Consider the following 19075-nt stretch of genomic DNA (forward strand, 5'->3'; position numbering starts at 1 on the left):
GATCTATATCACCTTAGTGTAGTCACTGGATGCTACGTCTAATAGCCCCAAACGAGAGAAGAAACTGAACTATCTCGAAAGTGTAGGTTTGTAGTAGTGTAAACGTATTCATTAATGAGGTTCGACCGAACGAGGTGGCGCAATAGTTATCACACTGGACTCGCATTCGGGAGGACAACGGTTCAGACACGTGTCTGGCCATCCTGATTTAGGTTTTCCATGACCTCCCTAAATCGCTTCTGGAAAATGCCGGGATGGTTCCTTTGAAAGGACACGCCTGATTTCCTTCCCCATTCTTCCCTAATCCTATGGTACCAATGAACCCGATGTTTGTATGCCTTCCCCAAATCAACCAATCAACCAATGAGGATTCGATAAGAAATGGAACAAGAAATTGGCTAGAACTTCCTGAATTCCGTGAACATTTTAATACCTGTGCATGTTACCAGTGGTAGAATTATAGACGCTAGTTTTTCATAATGTTTATTTTGGTATCAAAAAAATGGCTCAGAGCGCTATGGGACTTAACTTCTGAGGTGGCCAGTCCCCTAGAACTTAGAACTACTTAAACCTAACTAACCTAAGGACATTACACACGTCCATGCCCGAGGCAGGATTCGAACCTGCGACCGTAGCGGTCGCGCGGTTCCAGACTGTAGCGCCTAGAACCGCTCGGCAACCCCTGCCGGCTATTTTGGTATCAGCCCTCATTTATATTCTCATTGAACAACATTCATGTTTATATTGCGAGAATGAGACTCTCGTTCCCGACAATTCTATCGTGCACAAGAAAATTTATTTGAATTGACCAACTTCCATTTTCCAACGTTTCCATCGCACATTTCGCACTACTTCTTCTTCACAAAAGTCTGTCTGGATCCCTCTCGAGATTTTCGAGTGTAATTGTTGTCGACTTACTTATTACATTTCTCTCGTCCTTCGAGGTGTATGTGACGTCTCTCACATCGCGGCATGTTTTTACAGTGAATCCGATCTCCTGCAGGTAATTCCTCATTTTTCTCTCGGGATCTTCTATGAACTGGTACGGAGTCACAAACTGGCGGTAGTCCTGTAACAGACCAAAATATTGCTTGTTGCAAATATTGGTGATATTCAGTAACGTTTCTATTCATATCCTAGGGTAGTGACACGGTGCGCGTACAGTGTTACGCTAATTAACATTTTGATTTTCACAGCTGAGTACATCGTATAATCTGCCCAGCGGCCATGACAGACAATTCTAATTAAAGAGATAGCTACTATGCATAGTGGGGGTAACCAGATCAAGTCCTAAATGATACATATCATCACCCACGAACCCAAGAACCATGAAACGGGTAAAAATAAGTCCACACGTTTATTTTAGTGATTACACTTGGGTAGGGTGTGAGGAAGAAAGATGTAGGATTCTTTCCCTTCTTTCACCGACTGCAGTTATTGATTAAATTATCTCCTTTGCCATATTACAAGACTCGTTTAAACACTTGGATCTCTCGGTAGTCGGAGATAGAGATTTATCCATATCCTTTTTGCTATATCGCCGTTCACTGTGCGTGCAACCACGAGTGAAATCACTGGGAAATTAACAGCCAAACATTTAAAAAGTGGGCAATGGAAATCGGTATGGCTTCGACACCTCAACACAGCGACGATCGACTCTTTGAGGATTTATCATAACTGCAGAGCAAACTAGTCTTTTCTGGATTCCGTTTGACAAGCAAATATTTTCAAAGCTTGGTGGCTCTGATCACTGAATTTCCAGAAATTACAAGGGAAAGCAGAATCTGGGAGGGCGTAAAGCCAACAGCAGATCATATACTATTAAATCAATGAAATTTCTAACCATACTCATCAGCAAAGGCACTTCACATGAGGATTAAAATACAACCTCCGGGGACTATTGAGGAATGAATAATTTCGTACTGCTTTTCATTCCCCCAAAGCAGGAAAGAAGGGAGTTACTACATGCACTATGTGATCAAAAGTATCCGAACACCCAGAAACAAATACATTTTTCATATTAGGTGCATTGTGCTGCCACCTACTGACAGGTACTCCATATCAGTGACCTCAGTAGTCATTGGACATCGTGAGAGAGCAGAATTGGGTGCTCCGCAGAACCCACGGACTTCGAAAGTACTCAGGTGATTGGGTGTCACTTGTGTTATACGTCTGTACGCGAGATTTCCACACTCCTAAACATCCTTAGATCCACTGTTTCCGATACGATAGTGAAATGGAAACGTGAAGGGACACGTACAGCACAAAAGCCTGTTGGCCGACCTCGTGTGTTGACTGACACCCTACCGCGGTGGCCACGCGGTTCTAGGCGCTGCAGTCCGGAACCGCGCGACTGCTAGGGTCGCAGGTTCGAATCCTGCCTCGGGCATGGATGTGTGTGATGTCCTTAGGTTAGTTAGGTTTAAGTAGTTCTAAGTTCTAGGGGACTGATGACCTCAGATGTTAAGTCCCATAGTGCTCAGAGCCATTTGAACCATTTTGTTGACTGACAGACCGCCGACAGTTGAAGAGGTTCGTGATGTGTAATAGGCAGACATCTATCCAGACCATCACACAGGAACTCAAAACTACATCAGGATCCACTGCAAGCACTGTGACAGTGCTCATAAGCCATATATCACGCTGGTAAATACCAAACGACGCCTCGACTTTTGATCATATAGTGTACTATACCAATACAAAAAAAGAACTCGGGTTACAGGTGTTTACAAAGGATTGAAACTAAAGTCCACTACAGCTGGAAAAAAGACCTGATAATTATCGATACACATCAAATACTACTATAGACACACGGGTTAGTTGTTTATTTTTCAGGAATATTAGCACTATGCAGTCATACATGTTTACTGAAATTAAAAATCAAGTTCAGAATCAAACGTAAAAACACAATATTTTTGACAAAACCCTTTTCTTGTTAATGTTACCATTGATATAGGGCTTCATTTTATTTAGTAAATTTAGCCTAACCTAATAGGAATGTTCCCTAAGGATAAATCAAACCTGGTGGTTGGTACCGAACAGAGGACAAGTCCAACCTAAAACATATATGACAGTGAAAGCACGATAAACTAAGAAGAATCGTATGCAGATGTTGTGGGAAAATCGATGAAGGAAACAGATTAACTAGGGAACTTTAAGTACTTCAGACTAGCACAACGGCCTATCACTGATTATTGGTAAATCCTGTTACATCCGAGAAATATCATTGGTATTATATACTCTACCAAAAGTCGTCTGAACTTAACGAAATCGGACATATTGAGGACAAGCGATTTGATTCAGCCATGAACAAAGCGCAATAACAAGTTTGTGTATTACACAAAAATTTTATTGGAATAAAAACTAGACCTTCACCGAAAACATTAGTGTTTGCTAAATCTATATAAGCATGCTGGGTGCTTCATTGCAATAAGCATTTAAAACTACATAAAGAGACCTGAATTTATGATGGACAACGTTCCAAAGAACAGAGATATTCACAATTTGATGACCGGAAGAAGAGTGTCTTATGAAACCAGAAGTGGATAACCATTGGGACTGGGACCTCTGTTTTCACACGGTGGCAGAGGAACCCGTTCCGTGGACCTAGCCAATTGAACGAATCAATAAGGCGTGAAAGTCCAAGGTTTACAGCACTCTATGTTAGTGGATATCTATGGAAAAGAGCCTGTGAGGTTTGCACTGCTTTACTGTGATGAAATGAAACTTCTCTGGCCTCTACTGATACGGTTGCAATGGTTCACTCAGACAGCCACAAACCACAGGAATTATTCAAGCCATGGCAGGGAAAAGGAAACGGTTGCCGATCGGAAAGAAATAAAACAAGATTGATGCATCATACTAGTTTACCTATTACATGCCAATAGCTCGATTGGACGGCGAAAACATCATCTGAGAGGCTTAAAAGAAGAGACAGGAAGGCGTGGGAATGGAAATAAAATGAAAGAGGGATATAACAGATCCATTTACAGGCTAACTATGAAATATAGCACTTAATAAGGTACAGTGTGAAAATGGGTGGGAAGGAAGATTAGAGTTTAATACATTATCGGCATCGAGATCATTAAAGATGATGAATCGTGGCCGGTAATTCTGCACGCCGCTTACATCAAAGTGATCTCGATGATGACTTTGTGGCCGGCCGTTGTGGCCGAGCGGTTCTAGACCCTTCAGCCCGGAACCGCACTGCTGCTACGGTGGCAGGTTCGAATCCTGCCTCGGGCATGGATGTGCGTGATGTCCTTAGGTATGTTAGGTTTAAGTAGTTCTAAGTCTAGGGGACTGATGACCTCAGATGTTAAGTCCCATAGTGCTCAGAGCCATTAGAACCATTTAATTTGATGACTTTGTGACGAAACAAGCGCTGTATCATTTGCGGAACGCCGGAACAAAAACCGATAAATTCGCACTTGCTGTTAATACAGAAAGTAACGAATAGTGATCTCTAAATGACTCCACAAGCTATAAAAAGAAGATATACACCATAAAACACTTGATGTCGCGTTGTGCTGAAAATCATTTTGTGGCAGCATGTATTATTACTCCCGTATCTTCCCCCTACAGCTCAAACACGCGAAGACAGCAAACGTGGATATATCGGGTTTTGTTCCGGCGCTCCTCATTTGAGAGATACAGAGGCAAGCAAGTGTACCAGGACTTTGCCAGTTCACTGCTACTAGCGCCACATCACAACGCGCCTCTGCGTAGCATACAAGTGCTGTACCATTATCTGAGGATGACATTAAAAATTAAAGTAGCTTTCTCAAACTCTGTCAGTATATGCTTCAGTATATTGATGTTTAAACTGTTATATCTCAGAGTGATCAGTTGAATATGTTTCCCTACATACATGTTTTAAAGAAAAACAAATTCTGCTAGATAATAAAGCTATAGATCCAAAAATTGTTCAGAATATGCATATGTACGTCCCAATCAACTGTTACAAGTCTCGGAGCAATATTTTGGTAAAAATCAGTGTTTTACGAAAAACTGAAGGCGCTAAATACACTACTAACCATTAAAACTGCTACACCAAGAAGAAATGCAGATGATAAACGGGTATTCATTGGACAAATATATTATACTAGAACTGACATGTGATTACATTTTCACGCAATTTGGGTGCATAGATCCTGAGAAACCAGTACCCAGAACAACCACCTCTGGCCGTAATAACGGCCTTGATACGCCTCGGCATTGAGGCAAACAGAGCTTGGATGGCGTGAACAGGTACAGCTGCCCATGCAGCTTCAACACGATACCACAGTTCATCAAGAGTAGTGACTGGCAAATTGTGACGAGCCAGTTACTCGGCCACCATTGACCAGACGTTTTCAGTTGGTGAGAGATCTGGAGAATGTCTGGCCAGGGCAGCAGTCGAACATTTTCTGTATCCAGAAAGGCCCGTACAGGACCTGCAACATGCGGTCGTGCATTATCCTGCTGAAATGTAGGGTTTCACGGGGATCCAATGAAGGGCAGAGCCACGGGTCGTAACAAATCTGAAATATAACGTCCACTGTTCAAAGTGCCGTCAATGCAAACAAGAGGTGACCGAGACACGTAACCAATGGCACCCCATACCATCAGCCGGGTGATACGCCAGTATGGCGGTGACGAATACACGCTTCCAATGTGCGTACACCGCAATGTCGCCAAACACGGATGCGATCATCGTGATGGTGTAAACAGAACCTGGATTCATCCGAAAAAATGACGTTTTGCCATTCGTGCACCCAGGTTCGTCGTTGAGTACACCATCACAGGCGCTCCTGTCTGTGATGCAGCGTCAAGGGTAACCGCAGCCATGGTCTCCGAGCTGATAGTCCATGCTGCTGCAAACGTCGTCGAACTGTTCGTGCAGATGGTTGTTGACTTGCAAACGTCCCCTTCTGTTGTGTAAGGGATCGAGACGTGGCTGCACGATCCGTTACAGCCATGTGGATAAGATGCCTGACATCTCGACTGCTAGTGATACGAGGCCGTTGGGATCCAGCACGGCGTTCCGTATATCCCTCCTGAACCCACCGATTGGATCTCGACCAACGCGAGCAGCAATGTCGCAATACGATAAACCGCAATCGCGATAAGCTACAATCCGACCTTTATCAAAGTCGGAAACGTGATGGTACGCATTTCTCCCCTTACACGAAGCATCACAACAACGTTTCACCAGGCTACGCCGGTCAACTGCTGTTTGTGTATGAGAAATCGGTTGGAAACTTTCCTCATCTCAGCACGTTGTAGGTGTCGCCACCAGCGCCAACCTTGTGTGAATGCTCTGAAAAGCTAATCATTTGCATATTACAGCATCTTATTCCTGTCGATTCTGTAGCACGTCATCTTCGTGGTGTAGCAATTTTAATGGTCAGTAGTGTATTAGACTGAGAAATTTGAAAATTCGTAAGATGCTTCAGTTTGATACAAAAACGTTAACTATGTGACCCCATTAAGCTACCTCTAATAGTTTTCAAGTAATCTACTGAAAACTAGATTTGGAACAAAAACGTCCCTATTTGTAATCGACTAAGTATCAGTTATATTAATGATAGACAGCTCTGCTTACAGCACTTGACTATATCCATCATATAATAAAGCTATAACAAGTTTTAAGACTTATACGCAAATACCAATCAATACAAGGTCTCTTTAAAGTTGTAGATCAGAGGTCATGTTCTACTATCGGTTCCGTTCTAAACATTCTAGCCGGCAAAGTTTAAATGCAAGCGAGCTAAAACTTTTTTCTGTAATTAAAGCCTACTTAACTCCATTCATACAAAAATTGCGAAGATTGTAAATTGAATCACGAGAGAGTTATAAGAAATAATGTGTGTCCAAGGAAGCGCCCATTTAGCTGGTGCTACTTGGGCATACAGCAGATGACGACAAATATTCCCTTCTTCCTTCCGCTGCGTCCACACATAAATACGGCCATAGACCATACATAGCACAGACTGCGCATGTCCCTATCTCTGCCGTGTTAAGGCTTGAAAACAACATCTAAATCACGTGACTCGGGGCAGAAAGCCGAGTTCTTGTCATTACGAGCTGTGTGAAGTGGAACTACATTTACAGTTTTTCTCATTTATAGCTGAAATCAAGCGTTGATTTTCACGATTCAACAAACTGTAGTACTACTGTTAGACGTGTGATCGGTTATCTCTTCATGTAGTAGTGCAGTTAACTTAGTTTCTCCGAAGTTCCTGATATTAAAGCAATGGTTAGCGTTTCTACACGTGGTCAGTTTGAAATGTATTCACAGTTCTTTTTAAGAAGCGACTGAGTCATTGTTCTTTAGTGAATATTTTTTTTTTCCTTCTGTGCATTCTTCTAGTTCACCGCTTCCGTAGGAGCGAAAGACAAAAGAACAATTTCACGCACAGCATTAGTTTCCCAACTATTCCACAAGAATATGTGTGAGATATTTTAGTATGCTTTTGTAAGGAAGGAAACTCGTTTAAGTGCATAATGTCAGGTATTTATACAAAACAAGCGCATATATTTTCTGACTTTTGCGTAATCCGGTACAGATAACGGAACGATATCAAGAAAGGAAGCGCAATATATTACAAAACATTGACAATATTTATTTAGTGAGCTAGATATTAACAATATGTCGTCTCAAAATCTTAGCCATTCATCATCTTTCAACTCGTGGAAATACCTCTGCAAGGATTTTGAAATAGTTCCCTTTCACAATTGAGATTTTCATCCGTTTGTGAAGTGTATAGGGTCAAAAGAAGACTTCTCTGGGCATATATGAAGGTCACTAGTTATGCTCCCAATACGAAGCATAAAATTTGATCTCTAACGAAATAACACTGTAGATGGAGAACCGTCAGCGATGTGGAATGAGACAAGATCTATAGTTACAACAAGCAAACTGTAGACAGTCTGTTTTAACATAAATGTACCTATGTCTATGCTGCCTAGCTATAGTCATATCTGCAGCAGCCAATTAACTGAAGTAAAAGGGAAGTTGTTACTCTGAAAAGAGGTGCAGCATCCACAGTTACACTAAATACTTGCTGTTTGCCTCCCTCTGGCAGCTGAATACTAACTTGATTACACTTGAATTTTTCAAACTAAATAGTAATTTGTAGCTGCAAAAACTAAGTCTTGTTTGAAGTGCATTACTATTTAACATATAGCTTTATAATACACATTCATAACTACTAAGTAACCAGCAGAACTTTTTAATTATTGAATCTACTTCTTCAAGTAACAAAAAGAATGCCTGATTTAAGAATAGTTTTGTTTTGAATTAGTAGAAATTACCAGTTTCTTTCTTTATGTTGGATGGGAGCTTGATGAGTACCATAGCTTTGCAGCAGATCCCATTACTCCTCTCGGAACACTAAGCAAGAATGCAAAGAGCACATGAAAATGATTTTGATAGTCTTGTATCGTGTTAAGTACAATACAATTCAGCTGAAACTTGTTTTTGCTGTCGTAAGAAAAACCATTAACGAGTACTGGTATCGGGTAGTAAGAATTCCAAGAGCCTTAAAAAGCATTCTGCACGATGTGTAGTTACCTGCTAGACACATTGATCTTGCTGCTCACTTCTGGTACATAGACACTATTTACTACACATGTTCAAACACTTCATGTACTTAAAGAGCCCTGCCCAGAGGACTCATTTACAGCAGAGTGAAAATATGCCAACACCAATGTCCGACACCTACCCTCCCCACAAAAAAATACCATTTACATGGACAGCAATGTACACTCTAAACACTTTATACAGACATTAATCGAGCTTGATAGCACTGTTTGTCTTAATATTACTGTATATTTCTTATAGATGAACAGCTCTCTCTGAAGAGTAAGGTAAACAGTCTTTTTTGAACAGGATCATTATCAGTATGGTAAAATCTTTAGGATCTGCAATAGGCTATATTATGTATGTTGAGGTTTCAGTTTTTTCTGGTCAAGCGTCTGGGGGGAGTACATTTCTCATGACAACATTTTCACTTCCTGACCTGATGCCAAAATGTTGAACAAAATTCTAAAATCAGCGGTTAACACAAAAGAAAAATGAAAGTACTAATGGTAATAATACAAACACTTAAATTATCACAGGAAAACAGCACTTATGCAAAACTTATATCCTTATACTATAAAATTTATAACACTATCATTTAACACATATATTTTTAGAATCAACTTTATTTAGTCTCATTTTGGCTGCAGTGGATACTCTGTATGAGGGAGAAGAAGAAGAAAAAAAAGAGGGTCAACGAAGCGTCCGATTCCACCCATCTGCTTTGACTCATGACGTCATTGTGTGGTGTTTGACATCATTACGGCGCAGAGTTTTTGTGTTGGTTGTCTTTGTAGACCTCGTCTTGTTGAATTTGAAGGTGCCCTCTGGTGGCGGACGTGGACATGCGGAGTTTAACTTGTGATATTGGGTTCATTTGAGTTTTGGTTGTCATCGTGCTAACGTGGTTTTGAGTTTAGGTAGTTGGTGCGCTAACGTGGGTTGTGGAAGCGTTTTCACTGAGTGATTAAGGTTCTGTTCTGTTCATTTGTTTGGCACTTTTGTTAGGTCCTATTAGTTTGGTGTTTGTTGTGCGGAAAGAAGTCTAATTTTTCTTTATTGTTTTTTCGTTAGGTATGTATATGAAAATAAAGTTCACGAGTGTATCATTACGTTCTGAGATGTGCGATGATATAGTCTCTGTCACACAGATTTTGCAGATGTTCGTTCTAATTGGTCAATACGTTAGGTGTGAAGTTTCTGACGTGGCGTTGTCTACGCGGAGGTGTGTGTTGTGTGTGTGTGTGTGTGTGTGTGTATCTAGATGGTACTTCTGGCTTTCCTTGCTAAGAAATTTTTGTTTCGGTTTTATTGTATAGCAATGTGATATTTTGTGTGTTGTATATTTATGGTAATTTATTGTGTTTTAATTGATGTAGCGAATAAGGAGTATTTGGGTTTTTGATTCCACGTTTCAGAGTTCTACGTGTTTGTTTTTTGGTATCAGTAGCTGCAGCTGAGCTATGGAGGTCAAGGGAAATGTCCGATTCCTGTGGTTTTGTTGCGGAATGCCGTAATTTAAATTTTTTTTGGATATTATTTGTTTGGTATGATCTGGTGTTGTTTTTATTGTTGTATATGTAGCTTGTCCCCGCATTAAACTCCCAACTTTCTGCGGTTGTTTGAGTGAAGCGTTATTGTGTCATTTCTATTTTTGTAATCGTTTCTTGGCTTGTGTTTGTAGTGACGTCACTGTCGTAATTTTGTATACGGTGGAAGAAGCCGTTTCCACCATATTGATTACGTCATGGGTCAAAGCAGACGAGTGGAATCGGATGCTTCCGTAATGCCAAAAAAATTGTCCAGTCCTCTAAAAAATTAAGATGATAACACATTTTTAGTGCACAGATATCTAGAAACTGATATTCTGAGTTACACACAAATGCAAGACATTAATTTCCCACTTGTCGGCAACGGAGTTTAAGAAAAATACAGAGGATGTTTATAGAATGGGATTCAAATTCATTCATTTATTTCACCCAAACAAACACAAAAGCTACAGTTCAGCTGTAGGTGACTTAACTTCTGCAGCTGTAGATGCCGCCACATGCGTATGTAATTCTATTTTCATTAGTCGAGCGGTCTAAGGCGCTGCAGTCACGGACTGTGCGGCTAGTCCCGACGGTGGTTCGAGTCCCCCCTCGGGCATGGGCGTGTGTGTTTGTCCTTAGGATAATTTAGGTTAAGTTGTGTGTAAGCTTAGGGACTGATGACCTTAGCAGTTAAGCCCCATAAGATTTCACACACATTTGAACATTTTGAACACAATTCTATTTTCTAAACAATCACAGAATCGCTGATTATAAAACAAAACTATTTTTGTAGTGACACTTCTAATCAGACCATGGTGTAGCTTCTTGCTGTGGAGTGTCACTTCATTATATAGCCTTATTTTATAATACTCAATGAGCACAACATTTTTTCAGTTGATAAGTGTGATTATGAAGGGGAGGACTGTTTGAAACATTTTTATCAGTTGAAGGAAAACATCATTTCTTACGTCCTGCAAAGCTGAGGTAACTAATTTCTTAAAAGGGTTTTTCACATTAAAAATTGTCATTTGTGTAATAGTTTCTGGCCCATTTTTCACAGATAAACATGATCATCGGAAGTAATAGAAAAGCAACCCCCGTTTTTTCTGTTCAAGATACTGGTGGTAGAAAGTTTAAAAGATGATGAAATTTGCCAAATGTGGCAATCTTGGTTTTTGTTCAGTTTCCTAGCCAAATACTAAGCGTAAGGAACTGGATGAGGTATGTAATCATATTCGTCATTTATTGGAATGGTAGAGCATTTAGCACTGGTAGATGTACCAATCTGAATATGTACAAAAATCTCTTGGAAGCTGCTTCAGACTGCTCGATCGATATTCTGCTCCTCTTCGACTATTGGCAGCATTAAACAACACTTCCAGCAGATCTTGAGTGAGTTTATATGCCAGTTAGAAAGTTCTTTGTGGTGCAGATCTGCTTCTGACGGCGCCATACACAACTAAAGATGAGTGTACACAGCTAATTATACCTACAAAATCTGTTTTTGTTGAGTGAACCAGTTAAGTTCTCTAAGGAGATTCTTTTAACGTAAACTGGCAAACTTTTACTTGCTTCACATACCGGAATCACTAAGTGGCAGAAGTCATAAAACATGTAGGTCATTTTGCGCAAAAGCTTGACCTTACGGTTATAAACGAATTTCATTTCTTACTAAAGGATAACAAAACATTTCACACATGTTATTGAGGAATCGTCGGAAAGGTAATGTTGGCTGCCAAACTGATATTTTGCAATCCACTCCTGTGGAAACGGTGGAATAAAAGATTCACAGTGCAACAAAAACAAGTATTCACTAAAGACTTCGAGCGGTCTAAGGCGCTGCAGTCATGGAGTGTGCGGCTGGTCCCGGCGGAGGTCCGAGTCCTCCCTCGGGCATGAGTGTCTGTATTTGTCCTTAGGATAATTTAGGTTAAGTAGTGTGTAAGCTTAGGGACTGATGACCTTAGCAGTTAAGTCCCATAAGATTTCACACACACCGAAGATTTGTCATTCTGTTGCTTGTAAATAGTACTGTCAGTATGTTTCACCTGGCCACATGTCGAAATGATATTCATTGCATTAATACTAGGAATTTCGGCGAAATAAGATTAAGTGCACTACTTCACGTGTAAAAGCATTAAGATATAGTGTTTCCTTGTTAAAATCAGTGCTTGATTGCAGCTATAAACGAGAAAAACTACAAGTGTCAACTCCACTCGAAAGAGTGCGTAGTAACAGAAACTGTGCGTCCTGCCGCGAGTCGGGTAACTTAGAGTTTGTTTTCAGTGTAATGACGTCACGCGCAGTCTGTGTTAACTATGGTATATGAATACGGCCTGAGAGCTATAACGCCGGCTTACGCTATGCTTCGGATGACGTCACAGCCAGGCTGCTGCTAAATGCATGTTTTCGATACAAATAGGAAGTTTGTGTGTCGCCCATAATCACAACATAACGGCGTGGCAAGTGGTGAGAGTATTTTCCACTTTTGTGGCGAGAAATTACTTTTGATTATCAGGAGTCAGGGCAAGCCAACGACCTTGCCGCAGTGGTAACACCGGTTCTCGTCAGATCACCGGAGTTAAGCGCAGTCGGACTGGGCTAGCACTTGGATGTATGACCATCCGCTCTGCCAAATTGTTGGCAAGCGGGGTGCACTCAGCCCTTGTGAGGCAAACTGAGGAGCTGCTTGATTGAGAAGTAGCTTCTCTGGTCTCGTAGACTGACATACGGCCGGGAGAGCGGTGCGCAGCCCACGTGCCCCTCCATATCCGCATCCAGTGACGCCTGTGGGCTGACGATGACACGGCGGTCAGACGTTGCCGTTGGGCCTCACTGGCCTGTTCGGACGGAGCTTAGTTTTTAGTTTCAGAAGTCAGCGCGAAAGATCACTTAGTGGGAATTTATCATAGAGGTCGCCTCTGAACTGCTTGTAGTGCTGTTTATGGTAGAGATGTTGTTATTATTATTAGCAGGAATGTTACTATGCTGCGCATGTGAAATTTTATCAAGTATATGAATGTCAGAACTCAAAACTTTCATTTGTAATTAGAGTTCCTGATCCCGTTGAGTAAATAGAGAGTAGAAACATTTATTTCAATGAGTACATGAAGAATGTGGACTTGCAGGCTGCAAATTCTCCATCGCTTTCTGGATGAGCGGAAAAACAGTTTATAGGCTCTCGTAGAAGACGGCGAACAAAATATAACTCAATCTCATTATGAACCCTGCTCCCCATAACTTCACTTGGAAAAGTCTAATCATACCAAACTTTGTTGCAATTGGTAATTATTAAGGCCGAGATCTTCACAGTAATACGAAATAAAGAGCTTTGCATAGTCAGATGGCAGAGATAAGATTCAAACAAAATTAGAATGTTATTTTGTAGTTCAGAGACTGTCTGTATGTCTGTCTGTCTTCCCCCCCCCCCTCTCTCTCTCTATCTCATTCCATCCAAATATGCCTCGGAATGCCCAACGGTACCGACCGATCGTCGCGTCATCCTCAGGCCATATGCGTCACTGGATGTGGATATGGACGGGCATATTGTTAGCCTAGTGTTGTACTGGCAATAGGGTGCTGTTTGTAATTTTTATTTCTTGCCTATGTTAACACAGTGACGGGCACACTGATTTGTAAATGTTTTGGGCATACGAATTAATGAGCGCGTTGTACTTGAGACGGTGAGTAGAGAACGCTACGGCCGAACGGGACCGGCTGGGAGAAAGGACCGGCCACTCAGGTGGTGAATTTTAGAACGGAGGCCGGAGCTGCCGTCCCGTGGTGCGGCAAGTTGTCGCACAGCCAAATACCTAGCTGGAGAGTACGGCGGCACTAAGCGCAGGAGGCGTGGGCTACTTTCCGTGTTTTGCGGGCCCCCATTGAAGATAGCCCTCTAGCGCTTATAGAAATCGTGGGCCACACAACACGACGTCTAGCGTCGTAGCAGCTGTTTCTTTATTTCTCAAGCCCTCAGTTACAAAGCTAACGGCGTAGGCGAGAGAGTGAGCGATTGGCGTAATCGTGTGTGATGTCAAGAGCGCAGCGCTGAATTCAGTATTGTTTGGTTGCAGAGGAGGTGTTAATGTTGTGATTGGCCTCTGAAGAAGACGTGCTATTGTGGCTGTATTCTCTAGTTGGAGGAATCCTCACGATAGGGTAAGGCTGTGGGGGTGGGGGCGGTGAGGCAGGGCTTCTTAGTTTTGAAACTGGCATATAGCTCTGTTTGGCGGGAAGCAAACACGAGGGCGTAAGTGAATCCATAAGAGGGGCATTTCAGATTTGGTTGTGGAAATGTCCATATCGAATCAGGGGATGGTAGCAATAGAGGAAGGACTGACTTGGCGTTGCAATGCGTTTGAGCCCGTAGGATACTAGTGCGACAGAGCGCTGATGACACCGTCATCAAGAAGGGGTCAGCGTTTCTATAGCGTACAGCTTAATTCGCAGTACCGGCAGAGGAGTTCACTTCGACTTCAGACTCGTGGAGTCCATGACGTTCACCTGTCTCAAGTTCGTCGCAGTCGTACTGAATATCTGGGGATAGTCACCAACTGCCACTCACTGTTTCACTCAATATCTGCGGGATATATAGATTGCAATCATCGCTGTACTTTATTAAAGTGTGAAACTTCTCAAATGAGCAAGTAGTAAAATCATTATACTGCTGTCCACCTGAACTTGCACTTGAGTTTCGAAACTGAATGGTCATGGTTTTCACAGTAAAATTTAGATATTATTTAATTGATGTATCTGCGCATAAAACTGAGTATTTAACTAATCAGTGTTCCTGTTTAGCGTCTTCACTATACACTGAGGTGACAAAACTCACTAGACACCGATATGCACACATACAGGTGGCGGTAGTATCACCTATACAAGGTATGAAAGGGCAGTGCATTGGCGGAGCTATCATATGTACCTAGTTGTTTCATATGAAAAGGTTTCCGACGTGATTATGGCTGCACCACAGGAACTAACAGATTTTGAACGCAGACTGATAGCTGGAGATAGACGCTTTGGACATTCCAAATCGGAAATCGTTAGGGAATTCAATATTCGAAGGTCGGTACTGTCAAGACTGTGCCGAGAGTACCAAATTTCAGGCATTACCTCTCACCACGGGCAACGCAGTGCCCGACGGCCCTCACTTGGCGAGCGAGAATTCGGGCGTTTACGTAGAGTTGTCAGTGATAACAGACAAGCAAAACTGCGTGAAATAACGGCGCAAACCAGTGTGAAACGAACGAAGAACGTATCCGTTACGATAGTGCGGCGAAATTTGGCGTTAATGGATTATCGCAGCAGATGACCTACGTGAGTGCCTTTGCTAAGGGCTCGACTTCGCCTGCAAAACCTCTCCTGGGTTGGCGACCGTATAGTTTGGCCATTAGACGACTGGAAAACCTTGGTAAAGGCTGAGGTAGGTTTCAGATGTGGTACAGACCCCACGAAGCCTTGGACCCAACTTCTCAACGAGGCTCTGTGCAAACTGGTGGTGGCTCCATAATGGGGTGGGCTGTGTTTACATGGAATGGACTGAGTCCTCCGGTCCAGCTGAACTGACCATTGACTGGAAATGTTTCTGTTCGGCTAGTGGGAGACATTTGCAGCCATTCATGGAGTTCATTTTTATGGATGACAATGAGTCATGACAACCAGGCCACAATTGTTCATGACTGGTTTGAAGAACATTCTGCGCAATTTGAGCGAATAGTTTGGTCACCCAGATAGGCTGGCAAGAGTCTCATCGAACCTTTATGGGACATAATCTAGAAGCCAATACGCGCACAAAATCCTGCGCCGGCAACACTTTCGCAGTTATGGTCAGCTATAGAGGCAGCATGGGTCAGTATTTGTGCAGGGGACTTCCAGCGACTTGTTGAGTCCATGCCAGGTCGAGCTGCTGCACTGCGTCGGGGCTCCAGGCAGATGCTAGGATGGTTTCTTTGAAAGGGCATGGCCGACTTCCTTCCCCATCCTTCCCTAATCCGATGAGACTGATGACCTCGCTGTTTGTTCTCTTCCCCCAAACAACCCAACCCAACTAACTGCGTCGGGTAGCGGGAGGTCGACACGATGTAAGGAGGTGTCCCATGACTTTTGTCCCCTGAGTGCATTAACTTAGATATAGTCAGCCAGTAATCGGGATATACTTTCAACACAGTAAACCATATGCAAATAAATATTATCCAGAAAGTATCAATCACATTTCGATTTATGCAAATTCCTAACTGTAAGGTCTACGCCGAGGTCTGTAATTTCGCATTATCACTTCACTTTATCCCCAATGGAATCTTTGTAAAGTACATCTTAAACAAGAGGGCTGCTCACAATTAGTTTTGAGAGATTGGGAATACAACCATGACTTTTGTCCCCTGAGTGCATTAACTTAGATATAGTCAGCCAGTAATCGGGATATACTTTCAACACAGTAAACCATATGCAAATAAATATTATCCAGAAAGTATCAATCACATTTCGATTTATGCAAATTCCTAACTGTAAGGTCTACGCCGAGGTCTGTAATTTCGCATTATCACTTCACTTTATCCCCAATGGAATCTTTGTAAAGTACATCTTAAACAAGAGGGCTGCTCACAATTAGTTTTGAGAGATTGGGAATACAACCACCACTGGGGTTTTGTTACACTACATCTACATCTACATTTATACTGCGCAAGCCACCCAACGGTGTGTGGCAGAGGGCACATTACGTGCCACTGTCATTACCTACCTTCCCTCTTCCAGTCGCTTATGGCTCGCGTGAAGAACGACTGCCGGAAAGCCTCCGTGCACGCTCGAATCTCTCTAATTTTACATTCGTGATCTCTTCGGGATGTATAAGTAGGGGGAAGCAATATATTCGAAACCTCATCCAGAGCACACCCTCTCGAAACCTCGACAGCTAGCTACAACGCGATGCAGAGCGCCTCTCTTGCAGAGTCTGCCACTTGAGTTTGCTAAACACCACCGTAACGCTATCACGCTTACCAAATAACGCTGTGACGAAACGCGCCGCTCTTCTTGGGATCTTCTCTATCTCCTCAGTCAACCCGATCTGGTACGGAACCCACACTGATGAGCAATACTCAAGTATAGGTCGAACAAGTGTTTTATAAGCCTCATCCTTTGTTGATGGACTACATTTTCTGAGGACTCTCACTACTGGCCATTAAAATTGCTACTCCACCAAGATGACGTGCTACAAACGCGAAATTTAACCGACAGGAGGAAGATGCTGTGATATGCAAATGATTAGCTTTTCAGAACATTCGCACAAGCTTGGCGCCGGTGGCGACATCTACAACGTGCTGACATGAGGAAAGTTTCCAAACGATTTCTCATACACAAACAGCAGTTGACCGGCGTTGCCTGGTGAAACGTTGTTGTGATACCTCGTGTAAGGAGGAGAAATGCGTACCATCACGTTTCCGACTTCGATAAAGGTCGGATTCTAGCCTATCGCGATTGCGGTTTGTGGTATCGCGACGTTGCTGCTCGCATTGGCCGAGATCCAATGACTGTTAGCAGAATATGGAATCGGTGGGTTCAGGAGGGTAATACGGAACGCCGTGCTGGATCCCAACGGCCTCGTATCACTAGCAGTTTAGATGACAGGTATCTTAACTACATGGCTGTAACGGATCGTGCAGCCACGTCTCGATCCCTGAGTCAACAGATGGGGACGTTTGCAAGACAACAATCATCTGCACGAATAGTTTGACGACGTTTACAGCTGCATGGACTATCAGCTCGGAGACCATGGTTGCGGTTACCCTTGACGCTGCATCACAGACAGGAGCGCCTGTGATGGTGTTCTCAACGACGAACCTGGGCGCACGAATGGCAATACGTCATTTTTTCGGATGAATCCAGGTTCTCTTTACAACATCATGATGGTCGCATCCGTGTTTGGCGACATCGCGGTGATCGCACATTGGAAGCGTGTATTCGTCATCGCCATAGTGGCGTATCACCCGGTATGATGGTATGGGGTGCCATTGGATACGAGTTTCTGTCACCTATTGTTCGCATTGACGACACCTTGAACAGTGAACGTTAAATTTCAGATGTGTTATGACCCATGGGTCTACCCTTCATTCGATCCCTGCGAAACCCTACATTTCAGTAGGATAATGCACGACCCCATGTTGCAGGTCCTGTACGGGCCTTTCTGGATACAGAAAATGTTCGAATGCTGCCCTGGCCAGCACATTCTCCAGATCTCTCACCAAGTGAAGACGTCTGGTCAATGGTGGCCGAGCAACTGGCTCGTCACAATACCCCAATCACTACTCTTGATGAACTGTGGTATGGTGTTGAAGCTGCGTGGGCAGCTGTACCTGCACAAGCCATCCAAGCTCTGTTTGACTCAATGCCCAGGCATATCAAGGCCGTTATTACGGCCAGAGGTGGTTGTTCTGGGTACTGATTTCTCAGAATCTATGCACCCAAATTGCGTTAAAATGTAATCAGATGTCAGTTCTAGTGTAATAGATTTGTCCAGTGAATACCCGTTTACCATCTGCATTTCTTCTTGGTGTAGCAATTTTAATGGCCAGTAGTGTATGATGTTTTGTGGAACATAGGCCATTCAGTCAATGAGGTGTTTAACAAACAGAATTAACCAAGTTCAACATAATGCAGTTCATTCTCTTTTGTCACGATTAATCAATTCCCGATCTCTTTGAAACATTTGGCTTGTAACTTACCACCATATATGCACTCCAACGAGAGGTCTTCGCGAGTGCCTCAAACACTGCAAAAATAGGACTGTAGCTCACGATGACCAAAACTGTTTCACCACCAGGACTGAGGAGTTTCCTGATGTTTCGTAGAGCCTGGCTGTAGGGTAGAATTTCAAGAGTAAGTGACACATATTCGCCTAATAACAGAGTAGTAATTAAAGAAACCACAAAACGGGAAAGAAATGTCACTGAGTACTACAAAGATAAGGTAGTTGTAATTAGAAATA

At 42.7% G+C, this 19075-nt stretch overlaps 1 protein-coding gene across 1 annotated transcript in view; it reads right to left on the minus strand.

Moving 5' to 3' along the window:
* The window catches only part of LOC124613455 (juvenile hormone acid O-methyltransferase-like), a 95141-nt gene that overhangs the window by 12652 nt on the left and 63414 nt on the right, over window positions 1–19075 (minus strand). The window contains exons 3-4 of the mRNA XM_047142159.1: window positions 18813–18945; window positions 919–1069 (exon numbers count right to left, since the gene is read on the minus strand). Coding sequence (XP_046998115.1) covers window positions 919–1069; window positions 18813–18945 — 284 coding nt within the window. The remainder of the gene's footprint in view (window positions 1–918; window positions 1070–18812; window positions 18946–19075) is intronic.

Source organism: Schistocerca americana, chromosome 4 (assembly GCF_021461395.2).
Source record: "Schistocerca americana isolate TAMUIC-IGC-003095 chromosome 4, iqSchAmer2.1, whole genome shotgun sequence".
NCBI classification, from domain to species: Eukaryota; Metazoa; Arthropoda; class Insecta; order Orthoptera; family Acrididae; genus Schistocerca; species Schistocerca americana.